A 27,932-nucleotide genomic window follows, 5' to 3' on the forward strand; every position below is an offset into this window, starting at 1 on the left:
CTAGCTCATGTTAAAGACTGGGTATTTTGGTAAAGAGGATCTGGTGCTCTTGGTTTAGCTTCAGTGATTTTCCAGCACTTATTAAAGCCATTGTGCCCTGAACATGGAGACCCCCAAATCCTCTATGTGCCAAAGATTAAGTTGTAGAGAATTACACCAATGTTTGCTGTTGGTGTGCACCACAGATGAGACCAAGCTTCCTGGTCCGGATAAGTGGAATCTTCCATGCACTGTGCACCACTCAGCTAGAAAGTCAACTAAGCAGAAAGGAGATAAGGAATGGCTATGGAATACCTGACTTCTTTATCTTGGTTATGTGTCCACAATTTTCATAAAAATAAATAATACACATTAAGTCAAAATCTGGGCTCAAATGTGTAACAAGAAAACAAAAGGACAACAATCTGGTATTCTGGTTTTTTTTTTTTTTGAGACGGAGTCTCACTCTGTTGCCCAGGCTGGAGTGCAGTGACATGATCTCAGCTCACTACAAGCTCCGCCTCCCAGGTTCACGCCTTAGCTTCCCGAGTAGCTGGGACTACAGGCGCCCGCCACCATGGCCGCCTAATGTTTTTATTTTTTAGTAGAGACAGGGTTTCACCGTGTTGGCCAGGCTGGTCTCGAACTCCTGACCTCAGGTAATCCACCTGCCTCGGCCTCCCAAAGTGCTGGAATTACAGGCGTGAGCCACCGCACCCGGCCAACAATCTGGTATCCTTAAGGCAAAACAGTAGAAATCTCTTTAAATAGACACTTTATTAGATCCACAGGCGATAAAATCCCAGAGCTACTGTTAGGCACGTAAATATAGACCCTGTAAGAAAAAAACAATTGAGAGTACTATTAGTTCTATTAAGAGTTACTTGAGGGAACATCTTTTTTCAAGAAAACCTAAAAAAGAAAACCTAGAAACTTAGATTGCTCACTGATGTGCCATATTCCGTGAAACGCCTGCCTACTGAAAAAACAAATCCCACACCCCTTATTTTATTTTCTTATTTTAGAGACACGGTCTCATCTGGTACCCAGGAGGAGTGCACCATGCAATGATGTGATTACAGCTCACTGTGCCTCAAACTCCTGGGCTCAAGCGATCCTCCTGCCTCAGCCTCCCAAGAAGCTGAAGCTACAGACAGATGACACCATGCCCGGCTAAATCTTTTTGTAGAGACTAGGTCTCACTGTGTTGCCTAGGCTAAGAAAACTTTTCGTAAAAGTTTCGAATATCAAAAATTCTGTGGTCACAAGGTCTATGTATATGCACTATAGAGACAGGAACACACAATTTAATATAAAGAACAACATTTCACTGTTAAATAATGCTGTAACCTTAAAATATTTAATTAGTCCAAGACGTTAAATCTGACTTGAAATAATGGTTAATTTGGGCGGGGGGTGGTACATGAATGTTCATTCTCTCTTTTGGATCAAAAATCGCGAAAGTAAAATAACTCCTTAAAAGGAGTTTAAGCAATTGAAGCAGAAAGATTACAACTGAAACACCTTCCATTTTATCCATAAAATATTTCCTGTCTTGAATCTCATTAAAATCCCTAATAACTATAGTTCAATTATAGTACCTTACAAATTTCCAATTCTATCAATTATAAAGTACACAATTACTTTATTTACTACTAAGAAAGAAAAAGTGCCAATTAAACTATGATACTTCATCTACTGGAAATTGTAAGATGCTTTCCAATTTCAGAGATGTTAAAATATTTCAGAAAGTGTTGGAATCAATGAAATGCAGTATCTGTCAACGACTTATTTTATAAATTTATTTTCTTTTCAGGTTGATTTAAATAGATACAAAATAGCTTACCTGCTAAATATTTAATATTATCAAGCTTGTGTGACTCAAGCATGGTTTTGAGGCCAGCAACCTCAGTTTCGATCTTCCTGTCTGTCTGGGTAAGGGCCCGATCTTGCTGGGCATGCTTTTAAAATGAAGAGAGTCACAGCGTTAGACCACAGCACGTCCCCTCTGCTCACCATCCTATAGCTCCTTCCCAACGGGGTGCAGTCACAGGGAAACCTGGGTAAGACTACGGAGGCCTGGGCTTTAGTCTCAGTTCTAAAACCCTAATTCTACGCTGCATTGGTCAGGACCCTTAACCTCTCTAGGCCTCAGTTTCCTTCTATTTGAAAAAATGAAAACAGAACAAAACGAAACAACCAAGCCAGTGGCCCTGCCTTTACCTGGACTGTTTAGAGAATCAAATGCGATAATCTATGTGAAAAAGCATTTGTAAGCTCTAGGTTGCTATACAAATGATGTGGTATTATGAGGCCAGTCTGTTCTCAAAGGCAACGGCTACGTCTCATCCTTCTAAATCCTCCTTAGTCAAAGATAGACAGTAAACTCAAAAATGTTTTCAAGAAATGGAGTCTTAGATAATGTGAAAGCGGCAGTGCTTGTCTTGAGCTATTTCTAGTCATATTTTTAAAAAACTTTCTTCTTTCATGTTCAAATATCAAGTGTTTCATTACTATGAGGCTTGGCTACCCACGGCCAATTTGTGTCCTTCCCCAAATACAATACAGTTAAACTGGATACATAATCAACCCTCAAAAAGGCAGTGGGTTTGGCCGACGCTATAGGGGGTTGTAGAACTGCATTAAAGCATAAAAACCGTGGGAATCCTTCACTAAAACTCCTACAGCAACTCAATCTTTCCCTATGGCTACCAATTCAGGCAGAGAAAAAAAGAAATAAATGCCTGGATGAGTAGAAAAGTATTCCAGAGAAATATCCCAGGATTCTGGAATTCTCTCACGAAAGCCTCTTGGGGGTTTCAGAGGTCCCAGGTTCCATACAGTATGGAAAAGGAGAAATGTATGCTATCAATTAAAAATAGAATAAGACTTCTCCATTCCTCAGTATTCTTCAATTACTGAGATTTAAACTTTCTTAATAAAACTTTCGTTAAGAAAAACAAACTCTCAAGTAGGGCATGGTGGTGTGAGCCTGTGGTCCCAGCTACTCTACAGGCTGAGGTGAAGGAGGGTGCCGTGAGCTGAGATTGAGCCAATGCACTCCAGCCTGGTTGACAGAGCGAGACCCCACCTCAAAAAAAAAAAAAAAAAAAAAGAAGAAAGAAGAAAAGGAAACTTTCATCAAGAAAGTTTAAATCTTTCATAGGATAACTATCTTCCATTAAGATAACCAAACACTTTGTGAAGTGCAAAAAATCCTGTGACACTCCACTTCTGCATATATACCCAAAAGAACTGAAAGCAGGGATCCCAACAGACATCTGTGCACCCATGCCCACAGCAGCACTATTCACAAAGGCCAACGGGTGGAAGCAACACAAGTGCCCTGGACAGACGAATAAAGAAAATGTGGCACATACATATAATGGAATACTAATCAGCCTTAAAAAGGAAGAAAGTCCTGTCATTTCAACAACATGGATGAATCTTCAGGACACTGTGTTAAGTGAAATAAGCCAGCCACAAAAAGACAAACGCTATGATTCTATTTATATAAGTTATGTAGAATAGTCAAATTCATAGACAGTAGAATGGAGGTCACCAGGGGCTGGAAAAGGGAATGTATAAAGGGTGCAGAGTTTCAATTTTGCAAAATAAAGAGTTCTGTGATAGCCAGTGGCGATGGTTGCCCCAAAATGTGAATGTACTTCAAATGTACTGAACTGTACACTTAAAAAATGGTTAAGATCCTAATTTTTATGTTGTGTGTATTTTAGCACAATGTAAAAAATTCCCATGACAGTAAACCTGCATGTAACTTCCTATTATCATTACAAACAACCATGCATGGGACGAAGCAAAGATGAGTACCAAGACAAAGAAAAATCAAAGTCTTGTTTCTTACCAATGCCACAATTTCTGTTCTCAATTCCAGCAGCTTCTTTTCGTTCAATGAATACTGAAATAAACACGTAACATGGGTCAGATTCTGATCTACTCCTCTCTCTTCTCCTTCTCTGGTGCCTTAAATATTCTGGTCTCAGTACCTCCTAGAATACGTAACACCAGAAAGTCACCTCTGGGATTAAGTAGCCTACCTGCTTCTTTATATCTGTTACTTGAGGTTTCTTTTTTTTTTCTTCATAGAGATGGGGCTTTGCCATGTTGCCCAGGCTGGTCTCAAACTTCTGAGCTCGAGCAATCCGCCCACCTCGGCCTCCCAAGGTGCTGGGATTACAAGCATGACCTGCCGTGCTGGCTAAAGTTTCTTATTTATACTTACTCATTCCTCTAATATCTGGATTTCCTTAGTCATCTGTCACTTCTCCCTGCATATTTCCTGTGATGTCTTTAGGTCCCTCCCACTATTGTAGCAGCACTCCCTGGGGACCAATTTCGAAGGATGCTGAGTCATACGGTTTTTGGTTTTGAGAGGGTTGAAAATGGAGACTCAACTCAATTTAGGAGCTATCCCATCATAACTAGTAGCAAAACAGGTCACTACTTGAGTCTCAACAAAAGACAGAAAAGGTATGAAGTTGGGGAAAAAATAGCTGCCAAGGATTATTATTGTATGACAAAGACATTGTGTTGTGATTATAAAATACAATGTAAATACATAAATACACTAACTCATCACATGTTGGGTTTTTTTTTTTTGGCTTGGTTTTTTGTTTTGAGATGGATTCTCACTCTATTCCCAGGCTGGAGTGCAGTGGCTTGATCTGGGGTCCCTGCAACCTCTGCCTCCCAGGTTCAAGCAATTCTCCTGCCTTAGCCTCCTGCATATGTTGGTTTTAATAACAATAAAAAAACCCACTTGGGCGTAGCCATAATCCAGTGTTACTAAAGGAACTAATTCTACCCAGAGTTAAAGTATCTCGCCTTTTGGCTATTAATGTCAGTGAAAAGATTTAGTGCAGTTTTGTAGCCAGTAAGATTGAAATCAGACTTATCTCCTTAGTAGTGGGCAACAAGATTTAATTGAGCATATGACGATCAGTAATTTAAATGACGACTTTTAAGACCTACATTAACCTTGTTACAGAAAGAAAAAGTTAATCCTTTGAAGTATATAGAAACTTTCTAGCTATAAAATGTTCTCCTGGGACTACTGGGAGCTTAGAAGTAGAAAAAAAAAAGAAAAAAAAGAGAAAGAGAAACAAAAACAAAAAACCCCAAAACCCTAAGCCAAGTAGGTTGTAAAACCAAGAACAATGCTCTTTAAACCTCAGGGTTTCAGACCAGGAGAGCCCTATGCATCAGATCACCACTAGAGGGCGGCGTGGAACAAGATTTTGTGCACCACTAAACCTCAGTCTTCATTAACTCAACATTGACTCACCCACAAAAGAAGAGCCTAAATCTTGACGCTGCCATGGTTTTAAAAATAACATCTATGTAGCTCTATATCCCCATGCCCCAGAAGTTTATATGCCATACTGCTTTTGGAACTGGCTGTAAATATCATAGTTAATTTGCAATTTAATATTTAACATGATAACTTTACCGAAAGAACGAGAGCCAAAAAACTCATCTTCACCAATGCATGTTACAAACACACTCGCTGTATAATTTACTACTGCCTTGTGCTTCAGAGTAATCCAAGTTTATGATTACCAAGAACAACCTCCCCGCTAGGTTACTAAATCACATAAATTCACTGGCTTGATGGGAGCTAAGCTATGATGCAAAGGCAAAAGGATGATACAGTGGACTTTGAGGACTTGGGGTAAAGGGTAGGAGGTGGGTGAGGGGCAAAAGACTACACAATGGGTACAGTGTATGCTGCTAGGGTGATGGGGGCACCAAAAATCTCAGAAATCACCTCTAAATAACGTCTTCATGTAACCAAACACCACCTGTTCCCCCAAAACCCACTGAAATTAAAATAATGAAACACTAAAAAAAGACTATAAGAACAATTCATAGTCACAGTTACTGTTCAAATATACCACAAAGACACTTTTGTGTCATGTAGAAAAAGTTACTATCATGATGGACAGGATTTAATTGAAACTCTGTGCATTGGTTGCTTTCTGGAGATTAAGGTCAATATAGTCATTCCAGATAAAGTAATTACATGTAAATCATATTTATCAGCATATTTAACTAGTAAATTCAAGTAAAATAAAATCAGGTTAAGTATTTTGAGTGCTGCATTATCAAATTTGCAAAATATTATAAGCTTTACTTATTTTATAAGAACACTGAATGGATCTACTCTATATATCCAATAATTTAAAAATATGAATATTTGCAAGAATGAAATTTCATCTTTTTTTTCTTTCTTTTCTTTTTTTTTTTTTTTGAGACAGGGTCTCACTCTGTCACCCAGGCTGGAGTGCAGTGGCATGATCTCGGCTCACTGCAATCTCTGCCTCCTGGGTTCAAATGATTCTTCTGCCTCAGTCTCCCGAGTAGCTGAGACTACAGGTGGGCCATCATGCTGGGCTAATTTTTGTATTTTTGGTAGAGACAGGGTTTCACCACGTTGGCCAGGCTGGCCTCGAACTCCTGACCTCAGGTGATCCACCCACCTTGACCTCCCAAAGTGCTGGGATTACAGGTGTGAGCCACCATGCCCGGCAGAAATTTTTTCATTTTGGTTTAAAGACTAAAACTGTAATTGTGAAAAAAATTTCTGGAAAATTTTTGTTTGCTGGATGATGTTAATGACTTAAAATGAGTAAAATCTAAATGTTACATGATTGAAAAATGTACATATATATCAGCCTAGTTATGTTATTAAAATGACTCCATATAAAATTTTAAAAAATTCACTGGCTTTAATCTACATTCATGCCCTGTATTTCCTGATGTCCTTGATGTAGTTTTTCCCAGGTTGGTTAGCTACACACAGTCATTTTCCTACATCAAGTGAATTCAGTTCTTCCTGAGTATACAACACATAAAGATAAAGGTAACCAAAAGAGTTTCTCCTCTTCCAGACACCAGTGACATACTATAGTCAGTAACTATTTTAGTAACACTAGGTGATTTAATCTTTATGGGTGGAGACTGTTGTTGTAAGACTAGAAAGACAGGTAACACAGCCTTAATAATTATTTTGTATAACAAAGCTTGGATTAACTCTTGAAATCCAGTGGCAGGTCCAAAACACAAGTAGGTTACTTTTTTGAGTTTCAGTATTAGCTTCACTTATCATTATAGCACATTTTATCTAAAAGCAAATTGCCAAAAATGAAAAAACAACAAACAGTTGTGAGTACTCAGTTTCTGCATGTGTATTCAGTTTTGTGTTAGTGCAAGATGCTCTCTCTGCCCTATTTCTCATTATGCTAAGAATAAAAAAGGCACCTGATGTTACCAAATTCAAATAAAGTCTGAGCAAGAAGACGGCTGAATATTCAGACAGGGTTAAAAATCACTAGAGGCAACCCGACACATATCTTTATTAAAACACACTTAGGCCGGGCGTGGTGGCTCACTCCAGTAATCCTAGCACTTTGGAAGGCCGAGGCGGGCGGATCACGAGGTCAGGAGATCGAGACCATCCTGGCTAACACGGTGAAACCCCGTCTCTACTAAAAATACAAAAAATTAGCTGGGTGTGGTGGCAGGGGCCTGTAGTCCCAGCTACTGGGGAGGCTGAGGCAGGAGAATGACGTGAACCCGGGAGGCAAAGCTTGCAGTGAGCTGAGATCACGCCACTGCACTCCAGCCTGGGTGACAGAGCGAGACTCCGTCTCAAACAAAAACAAAGAAAAAAAAGCACACTTGCCGGCCAGGCGCAGTGGCTCACTCCAGTGATCCCAGCACTTTGGGAGGACAAGGTGGGCAGATCACTTGAGGTTAGGAGTTTGAGACCAGCCTGGCCAACATGGTGAAACCCTGTCTCTACTAAAAATATAAAAACTAGCCAGGTGTGGTGGTGGCGTCTGTAATCCCAGCTACTCGGGAGGCTGAGGCAGGAGAATTGCTTAAACCCAGGAGACGGAGGTTAGAGTGGGCTGACACGGTGCCACTGCACTCCAGCCTCGGCAACACACTGAGACTCTGTCTCAAAAAAAACAAAAATAGAAAACAAAACAAAATACCCTAACAACTTCTCACTGCATTTAAAAGACAACATAGAAATTTTTTTTTTTTTTTTGAGACAGAGTTTTGCTCTTGTCACCCAGGCTAGAGAGCAGTGGCACAATCTCAGCTCACTGCAACCTCTGCCTCCTGGGTTCAAGCGATTCTCCTGCCTCAGCCTCCCGAGTAGCTGGGATTACAGGTGCCCGCCACCACGCCCGGCTAATTTTTTGTATTTTTAGTAGAGACAGGGTTTCACCATGTTGGGCAGGCACACTGCCTCGAACTCCTGACCTTAGGTGATCTGCCCATCTTGGCCTCCCAAAGTAGTGGGATTACAGGCGCGAGCTACTGCGCCCGGCCAGAAATGTTTTAATCTTGAATTCCAGTATATAATTTAATATTATTTAATATTAATAATTTACTATTATTCAAGCCTGAAATAATCAACTTAACTTTTACAAGATCAAGACCTATGAAGATTTAAGTCAGTATTAAATAGATCAAGATTGCATTTAATTTCTTTATGAATCTCTATGTAACATGTATCTAATATTTCTGAAACAAAGATTCAAACTGACTAATTTGACTAGGATTTTAATTTTAATGTTACTTTTGAAAGCAACAAATTTAAGTCTTAATCCAAAATTATTATAATAGAGAAAATACAGCCTAACACTGATAAACAGATAAATATTTAACAGTACCTATGACATGTACATAAACTTAGGCTTAACCAAGCATTCCATTCCAAAAATAAATTAATTCATAATGTGTTTTTAGTAAAGGAACGTACCAATTCTTTTACTCTGCTCTTTTCTAGGTTGAAGTCTAATTTGGTATCTGTTCGGACTTTGATCACTTCATCCTAAAAGGAGGGCAAACAACAAAGAAGGAAAAATCCAAAGTAAGAAACCCAAACTCTCTGAGGACGTGACACTGGGACCACTGCCCCCACTGTCCCTATCCTAGGCGAGGCAGCTCAGGGAGGGACAGAGCCAGGGGCTTCCAGAGAAATGGACCTAGGCCTCCTGGCATCAGGGAACTCTGGCCAAGCCACATCTGGAGGCAGCCCGTCCCAGGACTTCCCAGTTAGACACAAATAACCCCCTTCTATGCTTATGCCAGTCTAGAGTGGGTTGTTGCTGCCATTTTTTTTTTTTTTTTTTTGAGATGGAGTCTCACTCTGTCAACCAGGCTGGAGTGCAATGGTGTGATCTCCGCTCACTGCAACTTCTGCCTCCTGCGTTCAAGCAATTCTCCTGTACCAGCCTCCTGAGTAGCTGGGATTATAGGTGCATGCCACCACGTCTGGCTAATTTTTGTATGTTTAGTAGAGATGGGGTTTCACCATGTTGGTCAGGCTGGTGTTGAACTCCTGACCTTGTGATCCGCCCACCTCAGCCTCCCAAAGTGCTGGGAGTACTGGCGTGAGCCATCGCGCCCGGCCTGTTGCTGCTTTTAACCTCAAGACTCCTCATACAATCTCCGAATGGAACTTATGAATAAAGCTGATCTTAAACAACTTTGGAAAGCAAAGATGGACTCAAAGCAGCAAAATATTAAAATCCGGTTTACATAGAGCCTTTTCTCTGACACATATCAAAGCCTTTTTTTCTTTAACATCTATGTTTTTTCTATTTAAAAAACATCAAATAGCTGGCACAGTAAGCATTTAAAAATCACGTGTGATTCTCTAAAGACAGTCTAAGAGAATTTAAGGGTTCCTTCCATGCGGCACTTTGGAAAAACTTTTACTTAAAAATGACTTAATTCCTCCTAGAACACAATTTTCTTTTCTTTTCTTTTTTTTTTTTGAGACAGTTTCGTTCTTGTTACCACGGCTGGAGTGCAATGGCGCAATCTCGGCTCACTGCAACCTCTGCTTTCTGGGTTCAAGTGATTCTCCTGCCTCAGTCTCCCAAGTAGCTGGGATTACAGGCACCTGCCACCATGCCCACTTAATTTTTGTATTTTTAGTAGAGACAGGGTTTCACTATGTTGGCCAAGCTGGTCTGAACTCCTGACCTCAGGTGATCCACCCACCTCAGCCTCCCAAAGTGCTGGGATTACAGGCATGAGCCACCATGCCCGGCCACAATTTTGTTAATGAATATGGTTACAGACAACAGTAATTCATTCATTGGCTGTGTTCTTAGCTAAATCTTCCAATGTGTACTTTTGAGGCATATTACACAAACATTTCACAAAGAATTAAGTTTTTAAAAACATCCATTTCTAATATTATACTTATTAATAAGTTTATATAATTACAAACCAGCCAACAAACAGGAAAGTGAATCTTACCATTACTTGTTGTTTTAACTGATGTAGTTCGAGTTTTATTTTCTAAAAACACATTAAAAAAAAGTCATTAGAAAGAACAACATAAAACGTAGTAACCAACAAATATTACAATACATATTTATGCACAAGTTCCTCAGGTTTTTCCTTCATTCAGAACACCGTATTGATTGCAGAATGGCATTACAACACATGTATCTTGAAATCAGTTTGAATTCATCTTGAAGGCTACACAAAGTTAACTCAGTTGTGTTTGGCATACACATTTGCCTTCAGTGACCCTGCTTTATTTAGTATCTCCTTCAGTTTATCTTTTAACTAATTCTACCCTCAAATAACTGATTTCAAGGACAACCTAGAGAGTCTGAAACTTTACCACTTTACTTTTTGCTAGAAGGTTTCTTACAAGGCTAGGGTCAACAGGCAATAAATGGCCTTCCCTATTATGGGACTTTAAATAGGACCAAAAATAAAAGGAAAATGCATAGAGAGCACTTATTTAAATGCTGATCCCATATGCTCTATTTAAAGAAACACAAGAGATATTTCGCAGTAGCAATTATTCAAAATAACCAAAAACTGGAAACAATTCTAATACACATTACAATAGAATGATGGGGCCTATTGATGTTAAGACTATAGACAATGAAAAAAATGATCTCTTGCTACAAGACACACAGTATGATACCATCAAATGGTTCTAGAATAGGCGAAACTAGTCAATGGTGTTATCAGCCAGGACAGCGTTTCCTCTGGGGCAGGGGCAACTGAGAGGCATGAGAGAGACTTCTGGAACACTGGGCAAGTTTTCCTGCTCCATCTGACTGGAAGTGCACACTGTTTGAAAACTCACTGAGATGTACACTTAACGTGTGCTCTTTTATGTGTATATAATTTATCTCAATGTCTTAATATAATCAACTTTCTAACTGTGAGAGGCTCTGTTTTACCTCATTTTCTGCTCTGAGGGCTGAAAATTCACTCTTCTCCAAAATAATCATATCCTTTTTCACATTCGCAATCTGAGACATTACTTGCTGAAAAGTGATTTCCTAGGAAAAGAAAAACAAAACACATAATCTAGTCTACCCTAAAAAGTCCACTTCCTATCATCTCAATGTGCTATCTTCTTATTGAGAAACCAGGACAATGTGGACACAAAAAGAAGTTCAGTAGGGTCATCCTTTATTCCAAAAGGGGAAAAGGAAAAGAAAAAAACAACACATATCTGGCCAGGCAACGTGGCTCACACCTGTAATCCCAATACCTGGGGAGGCCAAGGCAGGTGGATCGCTTGAGCCAAGGAGTTCGAGTCCAGCTTAAGCAACATGGTGAAACCCCATCTCTACCAAAAGTACAAAAATTAGCCAGCTGTAGCAGTGCACGCCTGTAGTCCCAGCTACTTAGGAGGCTGATGTGGGAGGATCGCTTGAACCCAGGAGGTCAACAAGGCTGCAGTGAGCTGAGACTGCACCACTGCACTCCAGCCTGGGCAAATGAGTGATACCCTGTCTCAAAAAAACCCCCCCAAAACACAAAAAAACAAAAACCACATATCTGGTTATTGTTACCAAGTGAACCACAGCTAAAAGGGTGGTGATGTGAAGACTCGAGAACATGATGCTATAATACTACAATTCACACCACGTCTCCATTTATTAAAGTATATTTCACTGGAATAATTTTGAACAGTAAGCTTTCAAGCATAACGATTCTACAACTGTTGACTAAATAGTTCTGAGTAAGTATTTTTTATGCCACTGTAATCTTTTGCCTCTTAATCATGGTAAAAGTTACTATATACTTTTCAACGGGGTATTATCCAAAAAATTATATTAAAACATTACTACAAATAATACCCCATCTTCACAGTCCTAATTTGCTAAACCACCCAACAAGGCTAACCTGCTGCATCTTGGTGACCATATCTTTGTAGACGATGTCCATGTTGGCCTCCAGGATCTTGACCAACGCAGACACAATGATTTCTGCTTGTTGAGTAGCAAACCCTAAGCAAGGACACAAGCAAAAAAAATCATGCTCAGAGTTACAAAAGCCCACAGCAAATGCACACATTCATGTGAATGTCCAAATCCAGGAGGAAGAGTACAGCACAGTGTGGTAGGAGGCAGGGAGGAGGGTACAGCCACAAACTACGACGTGCTGGTCACTCAGAGCAAGCACGAAACATACAAGTTGGCTTCCCCAGGTACCAGTGGCTTTGCTGACTGATCTGTAAGTCCTTCCTAGCTATCAAAAGTCATGTTTTCAGAGACTATTTAATGACATAGACAATGCCGGCAAGTCAACATCAAGTGAAAAAAGGCAAGACTCAAAATTACAGATGCAATTCTTGTTTTTATAATTTAACAAAAATTCATAGTCATTTTTATTTTCTTCTTTCTCTGCATTATGTAGATTTTCTACGGTGGACAATATTTCTTTAATTTTATAATGTGTACATTATTAAAAAATAATTTCCTTAAATAGGAAAGCTCAGTTGTTTTATGTCGAGCATAAGGCAGTCAAATCATTGACTATATAAATAGTAATCTAGCTGCTGGCTAACTTCATGTTAAAAGACAAAATCAGTTCTTTCATTTTTCCTCCACAATTCTCTTCAGTAACTAGTCTGGGAGACCCAAAGTAGAAAAAATATGTTCTTTCGTAGTCAATAAATGATACTGAATTGAATGATAGAGATTCAATGCAGTACTTGGTATTGTTTTTTTTTTGAGACAGAGTTTCGCTCTTGTTGCCCAGGCTGGAGTGCAATGGCGCGATCTCAGCTCACAGCAACCTCCACCTCCCGGGTTCAAGCCATTCTCCTGCCTCAGCCTCCGGAGTAGCTGGAATTACAGGCATGAGCCACCATGCCCAGCTAATTTTGTATTTTCAGTAGAGATGAAGTTTCTCCGTGTTGGTCAGGCTGTTCTCGAACTCCTGACCTCAGGTGATCTGCCCGCCTTGGCCTCCCAACGTGCTGGGATTACAGGCGCAAGCCACCACGCCTGGCCAGTACTTGGTATTGTTTTTAAAAACATTGGGTAGTAACTCCTATTTAACATAAATTCTAATTAAATGCTTAAAACTGAGTGCCTGGGAAACAGTTCTATTAAATGCTTCCAGCTATAAGAATTTCAGAAGAATCTATTGATTCCTGTAATTAATTGTGTATTTTTTGGAATAAAGTAGTACTTAATTAATGGAATTTGTGTGGATGAGATGAAGCATGGGACTATAATGAACAAAAAAACCAAAGACACAGATTTAAAGGAGAAGGAAAAAAACCTCCAAAGACCTATTCCCATCACTTTCGTCAAAATTCTTTTTCAACACATGTTGTGCACATGTCTAGAAAAAAAATACAAAAGGTTACTCACCAAAATGTTAACACTGTTTAGCTCTGACTCTGTTTTCTTTTTTCTCGTCTGTCTTCCTAGTTTTTAAAAACTCAAACTAAACTTTTGCCAAATTTTAAAGTTGTATTAAGAAGAGTTCACTGGCTGGGTGTGGTGGCTCACGCCTGTAATCCTAACACTCTGGGATTACAGACCAAGGCGGGAGGATCTTTGAGCCTAGGAGTTCAGAACCAGCATGGGCAACATAGTGAGATCCCATCTCCATTTTAATGTAAATAAAATTTAAAAAAATTTTAATTAAAAAAAGAGTTCATGTTTAAACATAATTAGGTTTGGCAACTGGACACAGTGGTTCACGCCTGTAATCCCAGCACTTTGGGAGGCCAAGATGGGTGGATCACTTGAGGTCAGCAGTTTGAGACCAGCCTGGCCAACATGGTGAAACCCCGTCTCTAGTAAAAATACAGAAAAATTATCCAGGTGTGGTGGTGCATGCCTGTAATCCCAGCTACTCAGGAGGATGAGGTGGGAGGATCGCTTGAAACCGGGAGGTGGGGGTTGCAGTAGGCCAAGACTGCGCCACTGCACTCCAGCCTGGGCGAAAGAGTGAGACTGTGTCTCAAAAAAAAAAAGAAAAAAGAAAAAAATTAGATTTGGCAATGATGAGCAAAAGAAAAATAAAGGCAGAAAGAGAACTTATGTTGATTGTAAAACAAACTCTAAAGCCATATACTTTATAACCACTTGTGGGAGGAGAAAGGGATAAGAAAAAGTGGAAGTCTTGGCCGGGCACGGTGGCTCACGCCTGTAATCCCAGCACTTTGGGAGGCTGAGGCGGGCGGATCACGAGGTCAGGAGATCGAGACCATCCTGGCTAACACAGTGAAACCCCATCTCTACTAAAAATACAAAAAATTAGCCAGGCGTTGTGGCAGGCGCCTGCAGTCCCAGCTACTTGTAGTCTTAGGTACTAGGAAGCCTGAGGCAGGAGAATGGCATGAACCCGGGAGGCGGAGCTTGCAGTGAGCCGAGATTGTGCCATTGTACTCCAGCCTGGAAGACAGAGCCAGACTCTGTCTCCAAAAAAAAAAAAAAAAAAAGTGGAAGTCTGAAAACCTACTGAGTTATGAGGCAGAAATTAATTTTTTGTAGACACGAGGGAATAGGACAGAACCAGGGTGAGATGACAGGCATATGAGAAATTTTGTTAACCTGAAGACACAGGTCTGGATAAAGAAAGGGTAGAATATGCCTGGAAAAGTCCTTCCTGGCCTCCTACTCAGCCAGTCATCTCAGACACCCCCAACTCATCCATGTTGGATTGAACAGCCCCTCCATACCACGTACTGCAGTGTGGCCCTCACACCACAGTCCTGAAAGATGCAAATAACCATGGGTTAAGGTTTAAAATCAAGAAAACTAGGAAGACTTCTGCTTATCAATTTTTTTTTTTTTTTTGGTAGCGTCAGGCTCTCACTATGTTGCACAGACTGGTCTTGAACTTCTGGGTTCAAGCCATCCTCCCACCTCAGCCTCCTGAAGTGCTGGGATTACAGGCATGAGCCACCTCGCCTGGCCTTATCAGCGTTAACTTTACATGCTCCCTTCTCACTTCTACTTTTCTCTTTTAAATTCTGTACTGAAAGAAGTTTTGGCGAAAAAAGCCTACTGTTGGACAGGAAAAGTTGTGAAAATTATTACACAGCATATGACAGTTTTTCCAAAGTTCATTCATGCGTATTATCTTGTTTAATATTCAAAAAGATCTTTGGAATTCGTATTACACTCATACTATAGATGGGCAAATAAATGGAAACTGAGAAGGGGAAAAAAGCTTCCTAAGCTAGGCAACTAGAAGTCTGCAGGGTTAGGCTCGAGCCCAGAGCTGCTCTCTCCCACAAAGCACAGAATAATTCATTCTGTCACTTTGTCTTAGGCATGTAAAGTACCTCTACAGAGAGTAGCTTTTCTGACACAAACATGTACAACTGGACAAATAACTACACAATGAAGTAAAAGCACAGGCAAATTTATTTCACAAGCATAATTTACACTATTTTGAAATTCTGATTTTTGAGAATGTGTCACCATATAGAGAATTATAATCGGTGTATTTGTCTAAATATGATTTAGTATGAGAATGTTCCCTACATTCTAAGTCTAAAGTGCATTTTCAATGAATGCCATATATACCAGAACAATCTTTTATCTCAACAGCAATAACGGAGAATGTTAGCCTGAGTATTAAAAAGAAAAAAGAGGGCTGGGCGCGGTGGCTCACTCCTGTAATCCCAGCACTTTAGGAGACTGAGGCGGGCAGATCACAAGGTCAGGAGTTCGAGACCAGCCTGGCCAACATGGTGAAACCCCATCTCTATGAAAAACACAAAAATTAGTTGGGCGTGGAGGCTCGTGCCTATAATCTCAGCTACTCAGGAGGCTGAGGCAGGAGAATCACTTGAACCAGAGGTGGAGGTTGCAGTGAGCCGAGATCGTGCCATTGCACTCCAGCCTGGGTGACAGGGCGAGACTCCATCTCAAAAAAAAAAAAAAAGAAAGAAAAAGAAAAAAGAACAAAGAACAGTAAGTTGAAATTATCAAGAACTGCTACTCAGCAACATTTCAATTTCACAGGATTTTAAAAAGCACACAAGATGCACAGTAATAAAACTATCACTTCTGTGCTTCAGACACTGTTGTCATAGGAATCATTCCTCAGCTTTGCTGACTTGTGTCTAAATTTTTACCTATAACACTGTACTTCCATGGTGATGTTACAGAAATACACTTCACTTGGACAAAGAGACAATGTGTGAGAAAAGTCTCCATTCTATTGATGAAGCAAAAATGTCCTCCAGCAAAAAATGAGGACTTAAAAAAATGGAGATTAATTAAAAGATTGCCCATAGGCCTAAAAGTCAAAGAGATACAAAAATCAGCCAGACATGGTGGTGTGTGCCTGTAGTCCCAGCTACTCGGGAGGCTGAGGTGGGAGGATGGCTTGAGCCTGGGAGGCAGGTTACAGTGAGCCAAGACTGCGCCACTGCAATCCAGCCTGGGTGACAGAGCCAGAGCCTGTCTCTAAATAAATAAATTAATTAAATACAAATAAAAAACAGAAGTCAAAGAGGAACATGAGAAATTAAATGAAACCATAAGAGAAGTCATAATTTAAAGTGTTTTTCTAAGGCACTAAATGACGAATGAGAGAGGATTACCATTGTCTTCCAGTAAGCACACTAAGGCATGAGTGTCGAAGTAGAGCTTCCTGCTCCCAGAAGAGGTGAAATCTCTCCTTTTGCGCTCCAGCTGCAGGGATCCAGCAGACAAGCTTAGCTCTAGGGTGGAAAGGACAGTAAGCTCAAAACAGACTTCATGCAAAACAAAAGCAACTCAGCACCCGGAGAAAATAAGGCATACCCCAAAGCCTATGTGGTACTTTATAACAGCTTCGTTGAGATATACAATTCACCCAATTTCAAGCATACAGTTCAATAGATTTTGGCATAGAGTTGTGCTACCATCCCACAATCAAATTTAGAATACTTTCATCACTGTCAAGACAAATTGTACCCCTTAGCTGTCACCTTCCAATTCCCCCAGCCCTTCTCAACTGCCCCCAACCATACCCAGGACAAGCACTGGTCTATTTGCTGTCTCTTTTGTTTACCTACTCTGAAGATTTCATAGAAATGGAATCATATAATATATATAGTCTTTTGTGACTGGCTTCTTTCACTTAGCATGTTTTCAAGGGTCATCCATGTTGTAGCACGTCAGTACTTTTATTTCTTTGTATTGCTGAATACTCCTCCATTGTATAGCTACAGTAAATTTTGTGTATCCATTTACTAGTTGAAGGATGCTTGAGCTGTTTCTACTTCTTAGCGATTACGAATTACATGGACGTTGTTTTCAATGATCTTGAGAATACACTTAGGAGTAGAATTGCTGGATCATATGATAACTCCACGTTTGTTTTAGCAACTGCCAGACTGTTTTCCAAAGCAGCTATACCATTTTACACTCCCTCTAGCAGCGCACGAGGGTCTCAATTTCTCCACATCCTCACCAACCCTTGCTATTATCTGGGTTTTTAAAAAATTACAGTCATCCTATTGGGCGTAAAGTGGTATCTCACTGTGGTTTTAATCAGCATTTCCCTGATGACTAATGATGCTGAGCATCTTTTTATGGGCTTGTTGGCCATTTGGATATCTTCTTTGGAGAAATGTGTATTCAAGTCAGCTATGGTTTGAACGTGTTTCCCAAAGTTTATGTGTTGAAAACTTAATCCCCAAAGCAACAGTGTTGAGAGGTGGGTCCTTTAAGGGATATGACTAGGCTATCAGGAGGGCTCTGTTCATGAATGGATTAATGCTGCTATCCTGGGGGTAGGTTTCCGATAAAAGAATGAGTTTGCCACCCCTTCCCCGACACGTGTGCTGTTCTGCCTTCTGCCATGTTATGAAGCAGCAAGAAGGGCCTGACCAGATGTGGTCCCCTCAATCTTGAACTTCCTAGCCTCCAGAATTGCAAGAAATGTGTCTCTTCTCTTTATAAAGTACCAGTCTGTGGTATCTCCTTATAGCAGCACAAAACAGACTAAGGCAAAGTCCTTTGCCCATTTTTAATAGGGTTGTCTTTCTATTACTGAGCTGTAAGAGTTCTTCATATATTCTAGATACAAGCTCCTTATCTGATTATGATTTGAAAATATTTTCTCCCATTCTGTCGGTTGTCTTTTCACTTTTTGATACTGTCTTTTGAAGCACAGAAGTTTACTTTTGATGAAGTCCAATTGATCTGTTTTTTCTTTTGTTGCCTGTGCTTTTTTCTTTTGTTGCTTGTGCTTTTGATAACATACGTAAGAAACCACTAGGTAATCCAAGTACATGAAAATTTACACCCATGTCTTCTAAGAGTTTTAGTTTTAGCTCTTACATTGAGGTCTTTTCCTCATTTTGGATTAGTGTTTTAAATGGTGTGTGGTAGTGGGTTCAGCTTCATTCTTCTCCATGTGGATATCTAGTTGTCCCAGCACCATTCCCTCCACTGAAATGTCTTGTCACTCTTGTTGAAAATCAGTGGGCTGTAAGCATGAGGCCTTGTGTCTGGGCTCTCCATTCTAATGCATTGATCTATGCGTTTGTCCTTACGCCAGTGCCACACTTTCTTGATTACTTTTAAGTTTGTTTTAAGTTTGACATCAGAAAGTGTTTTTTTTGTTGTTGCTCTTGACTTTTTTTTAAGACAGGGTCTCGCTCTATTGCCCAGGATGAAGTGCAGTGGTGCAAGCATAGCTCACTACAGACTCGACCTCAGCCTCCCAAGGTGTGGGTTTTAAACTCTGTTGTTTGTCAAGGTTGTTTAGCTATTCTTGTTTTCTTGTATTTCCATATGAATTTTAGGATCTGTGTGTCAATTTCTACAAGAAAACCACTTGGGATTTTGATAGGGATGTGTTACATTTGTAGATCAGTTTGAAAAGTACTGCCACCTTAATATTAAGTATTCAGATCAATGAACATGGATGTCTTTCCATTTATTTAGGAACATTATACTTTAAAGTACATTATACTTTAAGTACATTGTACTTTTTATAAGTTGCTGGATTTGGCTTGCTAGTATTTTGTTAAGGATTTTCTCATCTTTAATCATAAGAGATATCGGTCAATAGCATTCTTTTCTTGTAATGTCTTCGCAAAAGCCTATCTTTAGAGAGCTATGTTCTAACAATTTTTACATTACCTTTTCTATAAGTTTTTGTGCATTTAGCCACAGATCCAATCCATTCTGTAAACTTCTTGTTTCAAGGTACTCATCTGAGGGAGGTGGTATAGTATATGGTACAGTTGGCTTTTGGATTTTATGAATTGCTAAAATCTTTTTTTTTTTTTGATTGGGCCAGGTGAACTAGTTCATGGTTGTAATTCCAATACTTTGAGAGGCCAAGGTGGGAAGATCACTTGAGGCCAGGTATTCGAGACCAACCTGGGCAACACTGCAAGACCTTGTCTCAAAAAAAAAAAAATTAGCTGAGTGTGGTGGTGTGTGCCTGTATTCCCAGCTACTCCCAGCTACTTGGGAGGCTGAGGCAGGAGGATGGCTTGAGCCCAGGAGTTTGAGGCTGCAGTGAGCTATGATCGCACCACTGCACTCCAGCCTGGGTGACAAAGCAAGATCCTGTATCGAAAACAAAAATATTAAAAGGCCGGGCGTGGTGGCTCACGCCTGTAATCCCAGCACTTTGGGAGGCTGAGGCAGATGGATCACGAGGTCAGGCATTCAAGATCAGCCTGGCCAAGATGGTGAAACCCCGTATCTACTAAAAATACAAAAATTAGCCATGCATGGTGGCGGGCACCTGTAATCCCAGCTACTCGGGAGGCTGAGGCAAGAGAATTGCTTGAACCCAGGAGGCGGAGGTTGCAGTGAGCCAAGATCGCACCACTGCACTACAGCCTAGGTGACACAGTGAGACTTCATCTCAAAAAAATAAATTAATTAAAAATAAATAAATAAAACAATATTTGAGTTGCCAATTTTTAATTGTGTCATGAAAGAACTTTTAAATATAGCTGCTTACTACTACTATTAAATATTGTACTAAAAAGGACATTATGACACCAAAAGAAAAAAAAAGATGAACAATCAAAAGAACTTCCATTTAATCAACTTAGTATATGAAAATCTTGCTACATATTTGTCATTACTTTTCTAATTTTGCCATTAACTGGCACCAGTCTGAGGTCTGGTGTTGTAGAAGTCTGGTAGGAGCAAGAAGGGTCACCTGCCAACTCAAAGGTCAAAGGTTTCCCCAGTAGGCCTCTGAATGACCAGAAAGATGCTCCAGCTGATCAGCTTCCACTCTCAGTCCTTCACCCCGATTACCCTATAATGAAATCGAGAGTAAACAAAAAAAAAATGGACTGAACCCTACAGATGTGACGCTTTGCTGCAGCCTATGGGAGTCGTTCCCAGCCTACTCACAGCTTGGGAAGGGGAGGGTAGCTGTGGTCACTGTAAGCATCCAGATGAGTGCAAGAGATGCAATAATCCATATCTATATCAAGAACCATTTGCAGACTGACACAATATAAAGTGCAATGACTTATGTGTGTTTGTGTTTGTTGGTAAAACTGGGCCCTGAGATTCAAAGAACCACTGTGCTATGACAGGAGGTCCTTGACCTGGCATACAAAGCCCTTGCTATTTATGACCACGCTTATCCTTTCAGCTTTCTTTCTAGCAACCTAAGCTATTCTATTTCCTGCAATCGCATGCTTAAGCATGGCTTGCTCCCCTTTCCCAATCGTTAAACTTTAAGCATTCTTTTTACCCTTCTTCATTAAATTGCCAATTTACTGAGTATACATTAAGTTCCAGGTGTGGCATTTTCTTTTTTACACTTTATGGTTCTCTCTGCTTCCTCCACCCCGCTAAGGGAGCAACCTTTATTGAGCCCATACCTGTGTTCTCAGCTCAGTACAGACAGCTCGTCGTAGCACTTACTACATTATTTCCTCATCTGTATCATCTATTTGTCCAAGCTGCCCAGGAGCAGCCAGTCTTGCTCATTTTTTATCTTTAGCATCTGGCAAAGGGCCTGGCATACAGCAGGCTAGGAATAATTTTTTTTTTTTTTTGGTAATTGAACTGTAATGACTTCTACAATCTGGATTATGTAACTGTCTAGAGGGAAAATTTGAGATGAATTCCTTTCTCCTCAGTTCTTCCCTTTTCACATAAACGAGCTCACTTAAATCTGGTACCTCTTTTTTAGTTTATTTCCAGTCCTGAGACTAAAACTGGCCTCCATGAGAAGAGACCCAGGATGTCTGCCCAACACAGAAGAGACCTAGCTTGAGAAACAGTGGGAGTGAAAGAATGAAAGCACTTCTCCAGGGGACCTCCTAAGGACCACCTCACCTGCCCCAGAACTCTACTGGACTGCCCCATGTGTCAGGGAGCTCGAAAACACCTGAGTCTGGAATGACTTGTGAAGAGTGACAGGGTTACTCTAGACCTAAATTCCTTGTTTCTAGTAAGAAAATAATCATTCATGTATTTAAAACATAACCTCCTCACCCCCACCCCCACATACACAAAACAATCACATGACTACTTTGTAACGCCAATTTGGATACTATAGTTTTTTTGTTATTGTTGTTCTTTTTCAAAAAGATTGGAACCAGAAACAGCAAGTTTATTTCCAAGAAATCCTGCCTCTGAAAGGTCGACAGAAGGGCTGGCCACTTTCCATTGGGCACTCCAACCCCTGATGAGGGAAGGAAATGCCCTCTTGCCTTCTGTCAAAGGGCAGTACCTGAGGACACCGCCAACTCCCAGACTACTCACTGATCATAAGGAAGCGAGCCAACTGAGCTGTGTCAACGTGTAACATGCAATTCCCCTTTCTGGGGACCTTCAGCATATCAAGAGAATATTAAAAACCCACAATTACAATAGAGGCCCAAAGGTAGCCTTGGACAGGATGAGGAAACCAAATACAAACTTCCTACTCATGACATCCTTAAGTAGCTCAACTGAGAACCTCAGGCACCAAGCAAACAAATGGTTGGGAAACGCTCATTGGCTGGTTAATGGGCATACATGCTTCCTTAACTGTGTCTCTGCTCTCTTCTGTTTTTATGCATCCATACTCATTTTTTATGATGACTGAAGAATGAGATAGCTGACACTAAAACAACAGTACCACCTTACTGATTGGTCAGCAAATCCATGAGAAAGAACACTCTCTTTTTGCCCTATACTCTTGCATTGAGAGAAAAACAAATTGGAAATTACTAGCTTGTCAGAAAAAGCACAACAAAAGGCAAAATACAGAATAAAGACCAAACTCATCTCCGACTCCTAATTACTGAAGGACAGTGACATCGAGTTCACTACTCATTCCCCACTCTCTGTATATAAAGTTTCCTTCACTTTATTGCTCTACTAATCAGTTTTTACCCCAGCCAATGATATTCTTAAATTATAGATATGGTCAACATTTAGTGGGCCTATCTGTTGAAGAAAATATGAAAAATGTGTAGTTAGTGATGGCTACTAATGAATATGTATAGACTGCCCAAAGTGATAATTTTGCCAAGTCTGTTGATTATCAGAAATGATTTTTTTCTTTAATCAACAATATGCTATCTAATAAATTGATTCTATTTACTTTCCTCATCTCCAGGGCAGTGGTCTCTCTCACCTCCTTTAAATAGTCATGCGCCCCACAACTACCTCTCAGCCCAGGACAGAGGGGCACACACGACAGTGGTATATGAGACTATAATACATATTTTTACTCTACCTTTTCTACATTTAGATGCGCAAATACCATTGTGTTCAGATTGCCTCTAGTATTCAGTACGCGGTAACATGCTGTTCAGGTTTGTAGCCTAGGAGCACTAGCCTCTACCTGATAGTCTAGGTGTGTAGTAGGCTGTAGCATCCAGGTTTGTGTAAGCACACCCTACAATATTCACACAAGGAAGAAGTCGCCTAATGACTCATTTCTCAGTAGGCGACTGTCCTGAAGAGATGCATGACTCTAATTAAATGCTACCTTCTCAATGAAATCGATTCTTATCACCCTATTTAAATTCACAACTGGAGACCCATTCCACTTCCCAAGCCTTATCCTATTTTTCTATACCAGGCATCGAATTATGAATATATAAAAATTATTTGTATATATAAATTATATATACATCAATTATGCATACGTATATCCACACACACATATTTACTGCGTCTGCTCTGCTAGAATTAAGCTCCAGAGGGAAGATTTTGTGGACTGATATATCTCACACATCTAGAAAAGGGCCAGGGACAGGGCAGACGCTAGGACTCCACGAATTAATGATTCCATCAGAATTTGAAATCAAACTATAAAGCAATCCCTTCATTTCCCAGAGCTTTGCTCCTCAAACATACACACCCCTTCCCCTTGAACGCCCAACAGGCTGGGCGCTGCCAAACAGAACGCCTGGAAGGCGGCGCCCAAAAGCAGACCCTAGGAGTGGGCGGGCACCACCTCCCCGCCCCAGCACGCACCTCCCTCCAACTTTAGCGCCCGGGATTCCCAGGAATTCGTCTCTTCTGGGCTAAGCCCCGCCACCGCGGCCGAGCAGGGCGGGCCCGGACCTTCGACCCACGCTCCGGGCAGATGCCGGTGGCCTTGGAGGACCCGCCCTCCGGCCTGCCGGGCCTTTCCTCGGGGAGGCTGTAGCTGAGATCCCCGCCCCGCCGTCCAACCCCGCGAGACGAGCCCCCTCTCCTCTCCCACCCGGGCCTCACCTCTCCTGCAGGAAACGAGTGCAGGCGCCGGGCCGTGGTACTGGGGAAGGGCGCCGGCGGCAGCGGCAACGCCCGGGCCGAGGCCCGGTGAGCACCTCCACGCGCCGCTGCGCCCGGCCGGGGGTGCGGCATACCCGAGGCGCGAGCGCTCCCAGTCCCCGAGCTGCCGGCGCGGGGCTGCGGCGGCCAAGCGCGGGGAGGGCACTAGCAGGAGGAGGAGCAGCGGTGAGGCACGTGACACGCCGCCGCGGGCCGCCGGGGCGCGAGGGCGCAGCGCCCCCAGACCGTCGGAGAGCGCAGAGAGGCAGCGGCGTGCTGAGGTTTCGCTGCCGCCGGGTCTTCCGCTGAGGCCCGCGGGCAAGAAGAGAAGCCGCCGGCGGCCGGGCAGGCGCTGGGTCCTCTGGCCGCCGACTGAGCCGCAGTCCATCCCGGAGCCGTTCACTGGCCCGGGCGCGCGCCCATGCCTCTCGCTCTTGGCGCCGGTCACGCGCGGTCCAGGCCCAGAGTCCGACAGCGGGAGCGAGCGTGGGCGACAGCGCAGGACCGCCCTTTCCTGCCGGGCGCGCGGGCGGGGCTCGGGACGCGCGCCGGGGGGTGGGGTGGGGCGGGGCGGCAGGAGCCCGCCGTGGCGCTCCGAGATGCGGGGACGAGACGGGATGGCTAGTCTCGGGGTGCCGCGGGGACCGTGCGAGCCCCAACCCTATTCGCTAGGCGACGGCGGCGACCGGGAGGAGCCTGCGGGCACTCCGGAACTAGAAGGAGCTTGTTGCTGTCACGATTTGCATATTCACTGCACTGCTGTCCTTAAAAAGGAATTACCCCGGTGCCCTTCAGAGTCCTGTGAAAAGTCCCAGACCGACGGGCTGCCCTAGATTTCACTGATTATCCTAAGTCCCCCAACATGTGGTTCTGGGGAGCATTTTAAGGAATTATTAGCAGGGCCCAGGGAAAGGCCCTCACATAATACATTCAAAACTAAATTTTCAGAGTTTTTGTTTCCAGATTAGAGCACCAAAAACATGGGAAGGTAGCAATCTGGGAACTTAAAACGTGGAGCATGAATGTTAAAATGAGACCTGTCGGGTATATTTGAAACTGGTAATGTTTAGTTTCGTGGACTTTTTCAAGGCCTGTTACACCATTCACAGATAACTGGTCCCTTATGTGAATTTGGAAGATGTTAGTTGAATGAATAAATGAAATGCATAAGGCACCAAGTTAGGAGATTTTATTAAAAATAAAAAACCGCAAAACAAATTGTTCTTATCCTCCAGAAGCTGTTTTCCTATACAGCCATATGTGTACACATACGTGATGGAAGAAGAATGTGTTATGAGCCATGAGAGATGTACAAAGTGCTGGGAAGAGAGGAGCGTGCATATGGATGTGCAAGATAAGTGTCTATCAAAATTTGAAGAACTGAAAAACAGGATTCAAGTCATAGGTTGGTGCAAAAGTAGTTGCGGCTTTTGCCATTGCAAGTAATGGCAAAAACCGCAACTACTTTTGCACCAACCTAAGACACTTTTGTAAAAAGAGTATACATTTATAAAATTGGTAGAAAAAGCAGTTTAGCAATGAGTATCAACAAAAATTTGTAAACTTTTCTCAAGTCACCTAAGAATGGGGATAATGGGAATAATTCAAAATATTAAATATCTACTAGGTTTGACTATACAAACTTGTCATTTTTATGGGTCAAAATGCTTAATATTGGTAATTTCACATATGCACAAAAGATAGTCATTGTATCATAATTTGTGATTGTGAAAAAATGGGAAAATAGTGCACAACATTAAAGGAACGATTAAACTGGCACAAACTTTAATGTTAGTCCTTTGTAATTTTTAAAAATTGAGGTATAATTTGCATACAGTAAATTCCACAGACTTAGGTGTTCAACTTGATGACATTTAGCAGTTGTATACACCACCCAGTCAAGATCTAGAACATTTTCATTCCTCCAGAAAGTTATTTTGTGCCAGTTTTCCAGACAATCCACCACCACCCCAAGGCAACTATTTTCTCTTTTTTTTTTGAGACGGAGTCTTGCTCTGTCGCCCAGGCTGGAGTGCAGTGGTGCAGTCTCAGCTCACTTCGTCCTCTGCCTCCCGGGTTCAAGCAATTCTCCTGCCTCAGCCTCCCGAGTAGCTGGGATTACAGGTGTCTGCCACCACACCTGGCTAATTTTTGTATTTTTAGTAGAGATGGGGTTTCACCATATTGGCCAAGCTGGTCTCGAAGTCTTCACCTTGTGATCTGCCCGCCTCGGCCTCCCAACGTGCTAGGATTACCGGCGTGAGCCACCGCGCCCGGCCAACTATTTTCAAATTTCAATGACCATAGATTAGTTTTGTCTTCTTTTGAACTTCATGTAAATGGAGATCTACAATACGCATTGCCTTGTGTCTTTCTTCTGCTTTGCGTCTGACTTCAATATCGATGAGATTCATCCATGCTGTTGTATCAGTAATTAGTTGCTTTTAATTGTTGAATAGTATTCCATTGTATGACCATACCACAAGCGGTCATCCATTCTATTAATGGCCATTTGCTTTGCTTATAGTTTTTGGCTATTATGCATAGGGCATTTTGAACATTCTTGTATAAGACCTTGTGTGGACATAATTTTTATCCCTGTTGGGGAAAGTATCTGGGTCAAATTGCTGAATCATATGGTAGCTTAACTTTAGACACTGCTGAATTGTTTTTCCAAAGCGACTGCACCCTTTCACACTCTTAGCAATAGATGAGAGTTTCGGTTGTTCCACATCCTTGTCAAATTTTGATATTTTCAGTCCTCATAAAATGGTACCTTATTGTGATTTTTAACATACATTTCCCTGATGCCTAATGATGTTGACTAACTTTTCATGTATTACTATTACCAGCCACATTGAATACAATAACATATGTAAAGCACTTAGCACAGTGCCTGGCCTATGATAGGAGTATAATGAATGTCAGTTCTAACTACAGGTTGGATAGCATCCACTTTTCCTTGGATGTGACACCTGTTGTTTTATTTTCCAAAGCATTCCCTTTCTTTTGGTCTCAGCACCCTAGTTTTCCATGGGCAGTGGCTCTTCTCCACTCTCAGTCCATGTGGTTTGGAGAGACTGATCGCTCCGCAGACCACAGGCATGGTCATGTCACCCAATCAAAGTTAATGAGCAGCCAGGCGCAGTGGCTCACGCCTGTAATCCCAACACTTTGAGAGGCCAAGGCGGGCAGATCACTTGAGGTTGGGAGTTCGAGACCAGTCTAGAGAAACCCCGTCTCTACTAAAAATACAAAATTAGCTGGGTGTGGTGGCACATGCCTGTAATCCCCGCTACTTGGGAGGCTGAGACAGGAGGACTGATTGAACCCAGGAGGTGGAGGCTGCGGTGAGTTGAGATTGCACCATTGCACTCCAGTCTGGGCAACAAGAGTGAAACTCCATCTAAAAAAAAAAAAGCTTCAATTCTAGGATTCTTTTTTTGTTTGTTTATTTGAGATGGAGTCTCACTCTGTTGCCCAGGCTGGAGTGTTGTGGCTCAATCTTGGCTCATTGCAACCTCCACCTCCTGGGTTCAAGCGATTCTCCTGTCTCAGCCTCCCACGTAACTGGGATTACAAGCAAGCACCACCATGCCCAGCTAATTTTTGTATTTTTTAGTAGAGACGGGGTTTCACCATGTTGGCCAGGCTAGTCTCAAACTCCTGACCTCAAGTGACCTGCCTGCCTCAGCCTCCCAAATTGCTGGGATTACAGGTGTGAGCCACCACGCCTGGCCCAATTCTAGGGTTCTTAATAGGAACTGTTGGGAAGAGGTAGTCTTATTTTATTGTGATGTCTAGGTATAGGATGATTTGAACCATGAGCTCCTGGGGCTACCATGTGGCCTAAGACTAAAGCCCTTATGAAGAAAAGAAGACTGAGAAATGAAGAGACAGGTCCTTTTGAGCGTCTGATTCTAGCTTAGGCTGAAA

General features: G+C 41.8%; 1 protein-coding gene across 2 annotated transcripts; it reads right to left on the reverse strand.

Moving 5' to 3' along the window:
• Nucleotides 1-737: 737 nt before the first annotated feature.
• MCUR1 (mitochondrial calcium uniporter regulator 1) lies at nt 738-24,681 on the reverse strand. Of its 2 annotated transcripts, none has more exons than XR_010134181.1 (9): nt 23,958-24,681; nt 16,865-16,984; nt 12,190-12,293; nt 11,235-11,336; nt 10,288-10,329; nt 8,777-8,848; nt 3,845-3,989; nt 1,826-1,940; nt 738-814 (listed from the first exon to the last, which is right to left on the reverse strand). XR_010134181.1 is itself a non-coding variant. In XM_019030114.4 (9 exons), the coding sequence occupies exons 1-9, from the start codon at nt 24,382-24,384 to the stop codon at nt 759-761; spliced, it is 1,092 nt and encodes a 363-aa protein (XP_018885659.2). In that variant the 5' UTR covers nt 24,385-24,681; the 3' UTR covers nt 738-758. The 2 variants fall into 2 exon arrangements, 1 of the variants encoding a protein (XP_018885659.2); XM_019030114.4 differs by having other exon boundaries at nt 3,845-3,898.
• Nucleotides 24,682-27,932: the final 3,251 nt, after the last annotated feature.

The sequence above is a fragment of the Gorilla gorilla genome, chromosome 5 (genome assembly GCF_029281585.2).
Source record: "Gorilla gorilla gorilla isolate KB3781 chromosome 5, NHGRI_mGorGor1-v2.1_pri, whole genome shotgun sequence".
NCBI lineage: Eukaryota > Metazoa > Chordata > Mammalia > Primates > Hominidae > Gorilla > Gorilla gorilla.